The 14,163-nt window shown below is 41.1% G+C and overlaps 1 protein-coding gene across 1 annotated transcript in view; it reads right to left on the reverse strand.

The window, feature by feature from the left end:
- Window positions 1–1,066: 1,066 nt before the first annotated feature.
- LOC138663212 (zinc finger protein 1 homolog) overlaps window positions 1,067–14,163 on the reverse strand; it is a 67,131-nt gene continuing 54,034 nt past the window's right edge. Inside the window, exon 7 of the mRNA XM_069749374.1 lies at window positions 1,067–2,073. Within this exon, the coding sequence (XP_069605475.1) occupies window positions 1,157–2,073 (917 nt within the window). The 3' untranslated portion in view covers window positions 1,067–1,156. The remainder of the gene's footprint in view (window positions 2,074–14,163) is intronic.

Here is a 14,163-nt window from a genome sequence, read left to right on the forward strand (position 1 = left end):
ACGTCACCGCTCTGCTTTCCGGCCAGCGCTTACACAGTGCAGGGAAGCTGACGCTGGGGGACGCGACAGACACCGGAATGTAAGCATGTAGTGTTATTTTGTTTTTACATTTACAATGGTATCCAGGGTAAACATCGGGTTACAAAGCGCGGCTCTGCGCTTAGTAACCCGATGTTTACCCTGGTTACCCGGGGACTTCGGCATCGTTGGTCGCTGGAGAGCTGTCTGTGTGACAGCTCTCCAGCGACCACACAACGACTAAACAGCGACGCTGCAGCGATCAGCATCGTTGTCTATATCGCTGCAGCGTCGCTTAATGTGACGGTACCCTAAGAAATATAGTAAGTTCTAAAGTAATTTCCCTCTCTCATTCAATAATACGTCTGTTAAATGTTTTTGTACAATTTGTCAATAACGTATATAGTTTGAATTATTTTTGATGGTCAACAAAATAATATTTTCCAGTAATTCATTTTTCACACTCTATGTATGATAATGTCTTCTCCTCTGTGTGGGATTTTGACTTCTCATTCCTCATGTTTGGTCCTGTTAAAATATAAACACTTCTTTAAACCTCCCATGCTAGGTCGGTTCCAGCAGTGTCAGCAATTGCATTTCGGAGGCTCGGGTTTTTATGTCATATGAGCCCTGCATCCAATTAGTGGTGGCTTCACTGTTCTCACCTTGAGACAAATCGAACAATAAGAGGAAGTCAAAGAGAAGTCACAGCACTGGCTTCCAGTTCATTTTCAATACGTCTGAGGGTGGGGACAGTGAAGCTGGGGCTGACTGGACACAGGGCTCGTGTGATGCAACAACCTCATATGAGTCCCAGGAATGCGAGTGACAATTCCATTGGAACAGCATCGGCATGGAAGGCAAATATGATTTTTTTTATTTTAACAAGGCCAAACATTATGACAATTCCTTTTTAAAATACCATTTCCGTTTAAAACTTTTCCCACATTCTTAACATGAAAACGGCTTTTCCCCTGTGTGGGTTCTCTGGTGGTTATCAAGATGCGCTTTCTGTTTAAAATATTTCCCACATTGTGAACAGGAAAAAGGCTTCTCACCTGTGTGAGTTCTCTGGTGTCTAACAAAATAAGATTTCTGGTTAAAAAAAATTCTTACATTCTGAACAGGAAAAAGGCTTCTACCCTGTGTGAGTTATTTGGTGTATAACAAGATGGGATTTCTGGTTAAAACATTTCCCACATTCTGAACATGAAAAAGGCTTCTCCCCTGTGTGAATTCTCTGGTGCTTAAGCAAATTTGGTTTCTGGCTAAAACATTTCCCACATTCTGAACAGGAAAAAGGCTTCTCCCCTGTGTGAGTTCTCTGATGCTTAAGCAAATCTGATTTCTGGCTAAAACATTTCCCACATTCTGAACAGGTAAAAGGCTTCTCACCTGTGTGAATTCTGTCGTGCTTAAGCAAATCTGATTTCTGGCTAAAATATTTCCCACATTCTGAACAGGAAAAAGGCTTCTTCCCTGTGTGAGTTATTTGGTGTAAAACAAGATGTGATTTCTGGTGAAAACATTTCCCACATTCTGAACAGGAAAAAGGCTTCTCCCCTGTGTGAGCTCTTTGGTGTAAAACAAGATGTGATTTCTGGTTAAAACATTTCCCACATCCTGAACAGGGAAAAGGCTTCTCCCCTGTGTGGGTTCTTTGGTGTATAATAAAATCTGATTTCTTGTTAAAACATTTCCTGCATTTTGAACAAGAAAATCTGTTCTCTGCTGTGTGAATTGTTTGATGTTTAATAAAAGACTTTTCAAGGGGAAAGCTATTTCCATATTCGGAAGATGAAATTGGCTTCTTTGAATTAGGAACAGTTAGTTTTTTAAAGCTTATTTTGTGACTTTGATTTTCCTCAGTAGTTGGTAATGAATCAGAAGATAGGACCTGTTTCAAAAGATCAGATGACAGATCTTTGCTGTGAAGGGATGATGGTACATCTGGCATAATGACATTCACTTCAATTGTATCCTGTGTGATCTCAAGATCATCTGATTTATAAATTGAAGAGGTCAGCTGCACCTTTGATCGCCTGGTACAGTAATCTAAGAATAAAACAAATTATTATTTTTCAATGAAATATCCTCAAATTTAATTTTTGAACATTTCTACTTAAACTGTCATTAATAATGGCAAGTTATGTAAAATATTTGAATTATTCACCAACAAAATGACAGTTGACAGTCTAATAGAAAACATAGTAACATAGTTAGTAACATAGTAACATAGTTAGTAAGGCCGAAAAAAGACATTTGTCCATCCAGTTCAGCCTATATTCCATCATAATAAATCCCCAGATCTACGTCCTTCTACAGAACCTAATAATTGTATGATACAATATTGTTCTGCTCCAGGAAGACATCCAGGCCTCTCTTGAACCCCTCGACTGAGTTCGCCATCACCACCTCCTCAGGCAAGCAATTCCAGATTCTCACTGCCCTAACAGTAAAGAATCCTCTTCTATGTTGGTGGAAAAACCTTCTCTCCTCCAGACGCAAAGAATGCCCCCTTGTGCCCGTCACCTTCCTTGGTATAAACAGATCCTCAGCGAGATATTTGTATTGTCCCCTTATATACTTATACATGGTTATTAGATCGCCCCTCAGTCGTCTTTTTTCTAGACTAAATAATCCTAATTTCGCTAATCTATCTGGGTATTGTAGTTCTCCCATCCCCTTTATTAATTTTGTTGCCCTCCTTTGTACTCTCTCTAGTTCCATTATATCCTTCCTGAGCACCGGTGCCCAAAACTGGACACAGTACTCCATGTGCGGTCTAACTAGGGATTTGTACAGAGGCAGTATAATGCTCTCATCATGTGTATCCAGACCTCTTTTAATGCACCCCATGATCCTGTTTGCCTTGGCAGCTGCTGCCTGGCACTGGCTGCTCCAGGTAAGTTTATCATTAACTAGGATCCCCAAGTCCTTCTCCCTGTCAGATTTACCCAGTGGTTTCCCGTTCAGTGTGTAATGGTGATATTGATTCCCTCTTCCCATGTGTATAACCTTACATTTATCATTGTTAAACCTCATCTGCCACCTTTCAGCCCAAGTTTCCAACTTATCCAGATCCATCTGTAGCAGAATACTATCTTCTCTTGTATTAACTGCTTTACATAGTTTTGTATCATCTGCAAATATCGATATTTTACTGTGTAAACCTTCTACCAGATCATTAATGAATATGTTGAAGAGAACAGGTCCCAATACTGACCCCTGCGGTACCCCACTGGTCACAGCGACCCAGTTAGAGACTATACCATTTATAACCACCCTCTGCTTTCTATCACTAAGCCAGTTACTAACCCATTTACACACATTTTCCCCCAGACCAAGCATTCTCATTTTGTGTACCAACCTCTTGTGCGGCACGGTATCAAACGCTTTGGAAAAATCGAGATATACCACGTCCAATGACTCACCGTGGTCCAGCCTATAGCTTACCTCTTCAAACCTCACGGGATGAACCAGTGGAGCGTGGTGTTCAACTGTTTGTTCATTCTACCTCCCAAATATGGATTAAAAAGCCACCAAACAATGTTATGTAGACAAAATAATACCAATGAAAAGTTCTACTCATCTTACAAAAAACAAGTCCCCACTCAGGTCCATCATCTGTCAATGGAAAAACAGAGGTTTCTACATTAGTAGTGGCTTGAAAAGCAACATGGCTTCCATAAACCAATCTTGCAAAATCCACTCTTCCAGAGTTAAATCTCCCCCTCGCTTCTGTGCCCAAATCACATTTAGCATCCATGTATTTGGAATTACTATAGCGAGAAGAACTCACTTAATTTATGGTGCGCGTGTCTTCTGGAGAACAATCTGGGCACTATGTGTTGGGTAATAAAATGGTATATTTTCAATTTTTACTCTCCAACATCCACTACGCGCTAATTACCGGAAAGTGGCTGTGGAGTCAAAATTGTCACTACTTCTATAGATTAATTCACAGGGCTATACTGTCCAAAATGGAGTCACTTTATGGGGATTTCTACTCTGGTTTTCTGACATTGTCATATTAGGAATTCTACAAATGCTGTGTCCCATCTTCTCTGGGATCTGCTCCTATGACGTCTGCTTATTCATTTTGTAGGCGGCGCTGGTAATGAAGGAGACAACAGAACCAGAAGCTCTGGGGGCACAGACTGTCGAGCCACCAAGTTTAAGGTGCCTGCAACCTGTGATACCATCCATTCCGGCAGGGGTACCATCCATTCTGGCAGTTTGAGTGTGCATGGTGTCCAGCTAGAGAAATTTACATCCTACTTCAGCCAACTGGAAAGCACCGTACTCCACTAAAGCTTGAAGCAAATTGCTGGAAGCTGCAAGATACAGGCTTGTTCTCCTCTGGTTCAGTCCTTTGTACTCAGCTCCCAGCTTGTGTATTTGTTTCTTGTTGTGACCTCGGCTTGTTTACTGACTACTCGTGTCTTTTGATTTTGTATTTTCTCTTCCCTCACGGTTGTAGTTACACTACCTGACTTTTCTTCTTGCCATCTCATACTACTGAAAAGCAATATCAATGTGGCCAAAGCCTAGGGGTCTGTGTGTAAGTCCAGATGTAAAGGGGTTAAAGAAGTTAGAGGATGATGGGCAAAACTACGACTATACAACACACCTACTGAAATAATCAAGCTGAACAGTCTTTTTAATTATAAAAAAAATGAGTAACTAACGTGGCAGTGGCTGTTAGCAATATAAACTATTGTAAAGGCCAATATTTTCTATCACATTAATTTTAACAAGAAATATACTTTTAGTTATTTATAAGGTTGTGTGCGCACATTGCATATTTGCTTGCAGAAATTTCTGCATCTCTTGGCAGAAAAACGCAGCTGACAATACACGCAGTTTTTCTGCATTTTTGTGAATCCAAAAAGCTAAATACAAATATATTTAAAAAAAAAAATAGTTGTGATGTAATTTCCTTGTTAAACCTCTTCAGCTAGATACCCTCATTAATATTAAACAAAGACAGACACACACCAGCCTATGTAGGAGCATTAACATAATTAACCTACATATGCTGTAACAAAAAAACAATTATCAGAAATCTGCGTGAAATGCAATATCTGTTTATATTTCAAAATATTTTTAAAAAAATTATGTGGGCTCCCGCTTAATTTTCATAACCAGCAGAGGAAAAGCAGACAGCTGATAATATTCTGAGAAGGAGCCAATAGCCAAAGGTTCGCAGGCTACGAGTATTAATATCAGCTCACAGCTGTTTGCTTAGCCTTTACTGGCTAGTTTACAGGGAAACCCCAGAAAAAAATTGACATGGGTTCCCCCTATAAAATCAAACCAGCAAAGGCTAGGCAGACAGCTGTGGGCTGATATTATTAGCCTGGGAAGGGGCCATGGATATTGACAGCCCCTCAGGCTAGAAACATCAGCTCTCAGCCGCCCCAGAAATGTTGCATCTTATAGAGGCACCAATTCTGGCACTTAGCCTCGCTCTTCCCACTTGCCCTGTAACCGTGGCAAGTGGGGTTAACATTTGTGGGGTTGATGTCACCTATGTATTATCAGGTGACATCAAGCCCACAGGTTAGTAAGGAAGAGGGGTCTATAAGACACCTATCCATTACTATCCATAGTGATATTGTATAAAACACAGACACCCAGAATAAAGTCCTTTATTTGAAATAATCACATAGACTCCTTTATTGAATCAATATTTACCATACTTACTGAACGCCTAATCTCCAAACTCCCTTGTCTCCTGAAAACAATCAATAACACGGCGATGTCACGTGTAGAACAGTCACATCAGGAGATGTATCCAGAAGAAGATATGATGGGCACACTGTAAAGTTTAATGAGGCCGGTGCTGGCTGGACATCCAACGTCAGATACGTAAGATAAACAGCCGCACTCGAGTCTTGATTTTAGTGTAGAAATTTTTTTTTTATTTTATTCAAGTACACAGGCACCACCAAATAATTTTAAAGAAAATGGCAAGTGATAGCGGACAACGAGGTAACGTTTCGACCAGATACGGTCTTTCTCAAACCTCACGGCAAAACAAATACAATATATAAGTGTGCTGTACAAATAAACATGTGTCACAAACAAAGAGAACATACACTTCCTAGGGAAAGAAAAAATAACCAAAACTTCCTATGTGAAACTACAAAACATATACTGCAACACTATAAAGGATATAAATACCCCCATATATATACACATATATACACCTATGCACATATCTATATAACTAGCATGGGATAAAATACGAACTAGCTTATGACCCAGGGTAGTAAATTGAGGTACATAGGAAGCTAAGTAGAAATCCCCTGGGATCAGATTACGTATAGGGACTATAAAAAGGAACATCGCTGAGCTAAGGTATGTACAAAAATTGTAAAAAGATAGCATAAGACATAAACAACACTGCTCAAGACGCCTCAATACACTGACCTTAGGAGGAGTAGTAATAAGGAAGGGAAGATATAAGATGAGAGTCCCCAAGGACTAAAAGGAAGCCGAGAGGATATGGTTAAAATAATTAAGGGGGGGGGGGACAAAGGGTAATGAGGCAACCTATAAGCGCAGTATTTACCAGCTCCAAGTGGAATGCAGGAGTAAGGTGTCTGTCTCATTGGTGGTGCAGTGGCTGGTATAGGCGCTGTTGGCGCTTTAAATACACCGCAATAGCGGTCATTTCCGGTGCCAGACTACGTGCACCTCTGTGCACTGAGAAAGAGGTCTGGACCGCAGGGCGATCTGCGTGTCAGACTGGCGCCTGCGCAGTCTTTCCTTTTGCCCTACCCCCACATGGGATAGTTTTAAACTTGAACAGGACCTTCAATATTTTTATCGCAGCATCAGATTGAAAACCCACTTTGGTTTACAAGATAAGCCTATTAACAATAGACCTCCCTCCACTGACAACAGTCGTACCCCTGAATTATCTATCTCCTCTTTAGGTCTCAATAACAAGAGCTCGTTTCGCCCACCCTGCACATACCATGAGGCAGAGACAGTTATTGATCTAATTCAGAGGGATACCCAGGACCTACTCTCTAAACAACAAAAGGGAGATTTCCCTACCAGACACAATACTACCCCATAGAGAAACAGGCTATAGAATCTCTACGTACCAACAAGGGCATAGTCATCAAACCAGCTTATAAAGGTGGGGCCATAGTCATCATGAACCATAACGATTACATTAAGGAAATAAACAACCAACTAGCCGATACATCTACTTATCAGAAGTTAACACATGACCCCACCCCCAGTATCAGGTCTAAAATTAATGATATTCTTAGTAAATATCTCTCCAATAATTGCATAGACCAGAAAACAGCCACATTTTTAACCAATCCATGTCCGACAATACCATTTTTTTATGTGCTTCCAAAAGTTCATAAATCTCTGACCAATCCCCCGGGCCGCCCTATCGTGGCATCTACGAATTCCATCCTTTCTCCTTTGTCCATCTTTTTAGAAAAATGTCTTACTCCTTTTGTGAAAAAGACCAAATCATTCGTCCTCGACACGGGTCACTTTATTAGCATAACCAAACGCATCTCTACCTTGTCACCAGTGTCTCTTGGCAACCCTGGATGTCAAGAGCCTTTATACGGCAATCAGACATGATTTAGGTCTAGAGGCCGTAGGTGACCTGCTACAGACCTCTGACTTAGGCCCACAAGCCCAATGTTTTATATTGTATCTCCTCTCCACGGTCCTTAGAGAAAATTATTTCCTGTTTGGCGACCAGTTTTTTCTACAAGTCTGTGGTACTGCCATGGGGTCCAATATGGCACCAGCATATGCCAACATTTAAATGGACACCTTTGAGAATAAATATATATACAATAATGCCCTCTTTAAGTCACACTCCAAATGTTGGCTCCGATACATAGATGATGTTTTTTTTGCCTATGGGACGGACCAGCAGACACCTTTTCTCTCTTTGTATTACAAATTAATGGAGTCAGACCCGAATTACAATTTACACCCAACTATGATACCAATGTGATCCCGTTCCTAGACACCTTGATCATCAAGAATGGCCAGGGTGGCCTGGACACTGATATCTACACAAAACCTACAGATTCTAACAACCTGCTTTTGTTTTCAAGCTGCCATCCTAGATCTACACGTGAAAGCCTCCCATACTCCCAATTCCGTAGGGTTACTAACATCGTGTCGAATACTAACCTGACGGAGTCACGCCTAGATGACATGGTACAAAAATTCAGGGAAAGGAATTATCCTACATACATAGTAACATACATAGTAACATAGTTAGTAAGGCCGAAAAAAGACATTTGTCCATCCAGTTCAGCCTATATTCCATTATAATAAATACCCAGATCTACGTCCTTCTACAGAACCTAATAATTGTATGATACAATATTGTTCTGCTCCAGGAAGACATCCAGGCCTCTCTTGAACCCCTCGACTGAGTTCGCCATCACCACCTCCTCAGGCAAGCAATTCCAGATTCTCACTGCCCTAACAGTAAAGAATCCTCTTCTATGTTGGTGGAAAAACCTTCTCTCCTCCAGACGCAAAGAATGCCCCCTTGTGCCCGTCACCTTCCTTGGTATAAACAGATCCTCAGCGAGATATTTGTATTGTCCCCTTATATACTTATACATGGTTATTAGATCGCCCCTCAGTCGTCTTTTTTCTAGACTAAATAATCCTAATTTCGCTAATCTATCTGGGTATTGTAGTTCTCCCATCCCCTTTATTAATTTTGTTGCCCTCCTTTGTACTCTCTCTAGTTCCATTATATCCTTCCTGAGCACCGGTGCCCAAAACTGGACACAGTACTCCATGTGCGGTCTAACTAGGGATTTGTACAGAGGCAGTATAATGCTCTCATCATGTGTATCCAGACCTCTTTTAATGCACCCCATGATCCTGTTTGCCTTGGCAGCTGCTGCCTGGCACTGGCTGCTCCAGGTAAGTTTATCATTAACTAGGATCCCCAAGTCCTTCTCCCTGTCAGATTTACCCAGTGGTTTCCCGTTCAGTGTGTAATGGTGATATTGATTCCCTCTTCCCATGTGTATAACCTTACATTTATCATTGTTAAACCTCATCTGCCACCTTTCAGCCCAAGTTTCCAACTTATCCAGATCCATCTGTAGCAGAATACTATCTTCTCTTGTATTAACTGCTTTACATAGTTTTGTATCATCTGCAAATATCGATATTTTACTGTGTAAACCTTCTACCAGATCATTAATGAATATGTTGAAGAGAACAGGTCCCAATACTGACCCCTGCGGTACCCCACTGGTCACAGCGACCCAGTTAGAGACTATACCATTTATAACCACCCTCTGCTTTCTATCACTAAGCCAGTTACTAACCCATTTACACACATTTTCCCCCAGACCAAGCATTCTCATTTTGTGTACCAACCTCTTGTGCGGCACGGTATCAAACGCTTTGGAAAAATCGAGATATACCACGTCCAATGACTCACCGTGGTCCAGCCTATAGCTTACCTCTTCATAAAAACTGATTAGATTGGTTTGACAGGAGCGATTTCTCATAAACCCATGCTGATATGGAGTTAAACAGTTATTCTCATTGAGATAATCCAGATCCTGATAGGATCCTCCAAAAAGAAAGAACAAGGGCCCTTGAATACCTCCTTTCTAGACCACGATCCCCTAAACAGGAACAAATTCCGTTCATACACACTCACCATCCCACTATGCCTCTGATCTACAAGACCATCAATAAGCACTGGCCACTTCTTAATGAGGCCTACCCACAGATAGCTGCCTTCCAAGCCCCAGCACTTATGTGCAAACGTAGACCAAGGAACTTTAGGGACAGCCTGGTTAGGGCTGACATCGGAAGCCTCGTCAAACAATCAAGACAATTCCTCGGAACTCAAAGGAAGGGCACGTTCCCCTGTCTAGGTTGCGCCTGTTGCGCCAATGTAATTAAGTCGAGTGAATTTACACATCCTCATACGGGTAAGAGGTATAACATCAAGGGATTTTACACCAGTGAAACTAACTTTGTTGTGTACTTAGTCAAATGTCCCTGTGGTCTTATGTACGTGGGAGAAACCGTACAGCATGTACGTGACAGAATCTCTAGCCACAAGTCTACCATTAGACTTAAGAAAACCTGGCTTCCTCTCCCCCATCATTTTGTCTCAGCCAACCATTCCGTGTCTCAACTCCGGTACCAGGTAATTGAAAGAGTGGAACGACCGAGACGGGGCGGTGATCACATAAAACTCCTCAAGGAATGAGAATCATTCTGGATCTATACGTTGCAGACTATGGCCCCTAGAGGCCTTAATAGGGAATTGGACTTCATCTTCTAAGTACGATGATATATGGGCAAAAAATATATGTCTAAATATATATATCAACTAGCTGAAGAGCCCGGCGTTGCCTGGGCATAGTAAATATCTGTGGTTAGTTATAGCACGTCACTTCTCTTATTTTCCCATCACGCCTCTCATTTTCCCAATCACATCTCTCATTTTCTCCCTCACACCTCTCATTTTCTCCCTCACTCCTCTCATTCCCGCCTAACACTTGTCATTTCGACCTCACATCTGTCATTTTCCGATCACTACACTATTTTCCCTCACTCCTCTCATTTTGCACTCACACCTTTTCATTTTCACCTCACATCTCATTTTCACCTCAGTATATACATGTTTGTCATCTCCCTTATATATAGTATACACCTATATGTCATCTCCTGTATATAGTATATACCTGTATGTCATCTCCCCTGTATATAGTGTATACCTGCTGTGTGTCATCTCCCCTGTATATAGTATATACCTGTATGTCATCTCCTCCTATATATAGTATATACCTGTATGTCATCTCCTCCTATATATAGTATATACCTGTATGTCATCTCCTTCTATATATAGTATATACCTGTATGTCATCTCCTCCTGTATATAGTATATACCTGTGTGTCATCTCCCCTGTATATAGTATATATCTGTGTGTCATCTCCTCCTGTATATAGTATATACCTGTAGGTAATCTGCTCCTGTATATAGTATATACCTGTGTGTCATCTCTCCTGTATATAGTATATATCTGTGTCATCTCCCCTGTATATAGTATATACCTGTGTGATCTCCTGTATTAGACCTCGTTAACATGTTATTTGCTCAGTATTTTTACCTCAGTATTTGTAAGATAAATTGGCAGCCTGATAAATCCCCAGCCAACAGGAAGCCCTCCCCCTGGCAGTATATATTAGGTCACACATACACATAATAGACAGGTCATGTGACTGACAGTTGCCGTATTTCCTATATAGTACATTTGTTGCTCTTGTAGTTTGTCTGCTTATTAATCAGATTTTTTTTTTGAAGTCTAATACCAGACTTGTGTGTGTTTTAGGGCGAGTTTCGTTTGTCAAGTTGTGTGTGTTGAGTTGTGTGTGGCGACATGCATGTAGCGACTTTTGTGAGATGAGTTTTGTGTGGCAACATGCGTGTAGAAACTTTTTGTGTGTCGAGTTGCATGTGACAGGTTAGTGTAGCAAGTTGTGTGCAGCAAGTTTTGCACATGGCGAGTTTTGCGCGTGGTGAGTTTTATGTCTGGTGCCTTTTGAGTATGTGCAAGTTTTGTGTGAGGCAACTTTTGCATGTGTTGCAAATTTTGTGCATGTGGCAATTTTTCCGCATGTGCAAGTTTTGCGTGTGGCGAGTTTTCCATGAGGTGAGTTTTGCACTTGTGGCGAGTTTTGCGTGAGCCTAGTTTTTGCATGTGGCGAGTTTTGCACGTGGTGAGTTTTGAGCGGCGACTTCTGTGTTTCGACTTTTATGTGGTGAGGTTGGTGTATGTGTGGTGAACTGTGTGCTGAGGGTGGTATATGTGTTCAAGCACGTGGTAGCATGTGGAGCATTTTGTGTGTGTGTTCATATCCCCGTGTGTGGTGAGTATCTCATGTCGGGGCCCCACCTTAGCAACTGATCGGTATATACTCTTTGGCGCCATCGCTCTCATTCTTTAAGTCCCCCTTGTTCACATCTGGCAGCTGTCAATTTGCCTCCAACACTTTTCCTTTCACTTTTCCCCATTATGTAGATAGGGGAAAAATAGTTTGGTGAATTGGAAAGCGCGGAGTTAAAATTTCACCTCACAACATAGCCTATGACGCTCTCCGGGTCCAGACCTGTGACTGTGCAAAATTTTGTGGCTGTAGCTGCGACGGTGCAGATGCCAATCCCGGACATACATACACACACACATTCAGCTTTATATAGTAGATTATCTTATGTTGTAGTTCCTGTATGCCACTGTATCAAGATTGCCTCGCTAACTACACTCTGCTTGTTTCCCCCCCCCCCCCCGTTTTTTTTCTAGACCTCTTAGGTAGGAAGCACAGAATAACTCTTTATTTTTTCGCTACAGTCTACCATTCTTGGTAAGTCCACCATTATTAGGTTCTCTTTTTTATTTTATTTTTGTTTTTTGTTCTTTGTTTTTATTTTTATTTATTTTTATTTATTCTTTTATTTTTTAATTTTTATGTTTAATTTTATTTTTAATTTTTATTTTACTTTTATTATTAGTTTTATTTTTATTTATCATTTTTTATTTTTCTTTATTATTATTTTTGTTTTTATTATTTTCTTCATTTACTTTCATTTCATTTTTATTTTTCTCATATCTTCTTTTCCCCCCCTCCTTTCTTTCTTTTTTTCATTCTCCTCAATTTTTTTCATTTTTTTTATTTTTATTCATTTTTTAATTCATTTTTTTCACCTTTTACATTGTTTCACCTTTTTTTTCCGTTCATCTCATTCATTTCTTTCATTTATTTCTTTGTTGGGTAAAATTTACAAAATGTATACCTTTATTTTGTGTATTTTCGTAACTTCCATTGTTTTCTCCCTACATCTCTCTGAGTATACTTTTATTTCTGTGCTGCCCTATCTTACTCCCTTTAATTCTGCCTAGTGTACGGCATCCCAGCCTTATTACTTCCACCCTTATCTCTCAGGAGAATTCCTCACACATATGGGGTCATTTTGTGCATCATGCACAGCCCCTTGTTCGCCGCTACCACCCATCCTCGTGCCAACCATGGGAAATTCTCCCCTTACACAGGTGCGGTGTAACTGCAGACACACTGCGCTTGCTCAGGCCCCTTCACATCTAGTGTGCAGCTGCACAGCCTATTTCTGAACCCGGCACTCACTGCGCAGGCGCCGGTCTGACACGCAGATCGCTCTGCGGGCCAGATCTCTTCACATCTAGTGCGCAGCTGCGCAGCTTATTTCTGAACCCGGCACTCACTGCGCAGGCGCCGGTCTGACACGCAGATCGCCCTGCGGTTCAGACCTCTTCACATCTAGTGCGCAGCAGCGCAGCTTATTTCTGAACCCGGCACTCACTGCGCAGGCGCCGGTCTGACACGCAGATCGCCCTGCGGTCCAGACCTCTTTCTCAGTGCACAGGGGTGCACATAGTCTGGCACCGGAAATGACCGCTATTGCGGTGTATTTAAAGCGCCAACAGCGCCTATACCAGCCACTGCACCACCAATGAGACGAACACCTTACTCCTGCATTCCACTTGGAGCTGGTAAATACTGCGCTTATAGGTTGCCTCATTACCCTTTGCCTCCCCCCCCCTTAATTATTTTAACCATATCCTCTTTGCTTCCTTTTAGTCCTTGGGGACTCTCATCTTATATCTTCCCTTCCTTATTACTACTCCTCCTAAGGTCAGTGTATTGAGGCGTCTTGAGCAGTGTTGTTTATGTCTTATGCTATCTTTTTACAATTTTTGTACATACCTTAGCTCAGTGATGTTCCTTTTTATAGTCCCTATACGTAATCTGATCCCAGGGGATTTCTACTTAGCTTCCTATGTACCTCAATTTACTACCCTGGGTTATAAGCTAGTCCGTATTTTATCCCATGCTAGTTATATAGATATGTGCATAGGTGTATATATGTGTATATATATGGGGGTATTTATATCCTTTATAGTGTTGCAGTATATGTTTTGTAGTTTCACATAGGAAGTTTTGGTTATTTTTTCTTTCCCTAGGAAGTGTATGTTCTCTTTGTTTGTGACACATGTTTATTTGTACAGCACACTTATATATTGTATTTGTTTTCCAGTGAGGTTTGAGAAAGACCGTATC

This window comes from Ranitomeya imitator, chromosome 2 (assembly GCF_032444005.1).
Source record: "Ranitomeya imitator isolate aRanImi1 chromosome 2, aRanImi1.pri, whole genome shotgun sequence".
Lineage (NCBI taxonomy): Eukaryota > Metazoa > Chordata > Amphibia > Anura > Dendrobatidae > Ranitomeya > Ranitomeya imitator.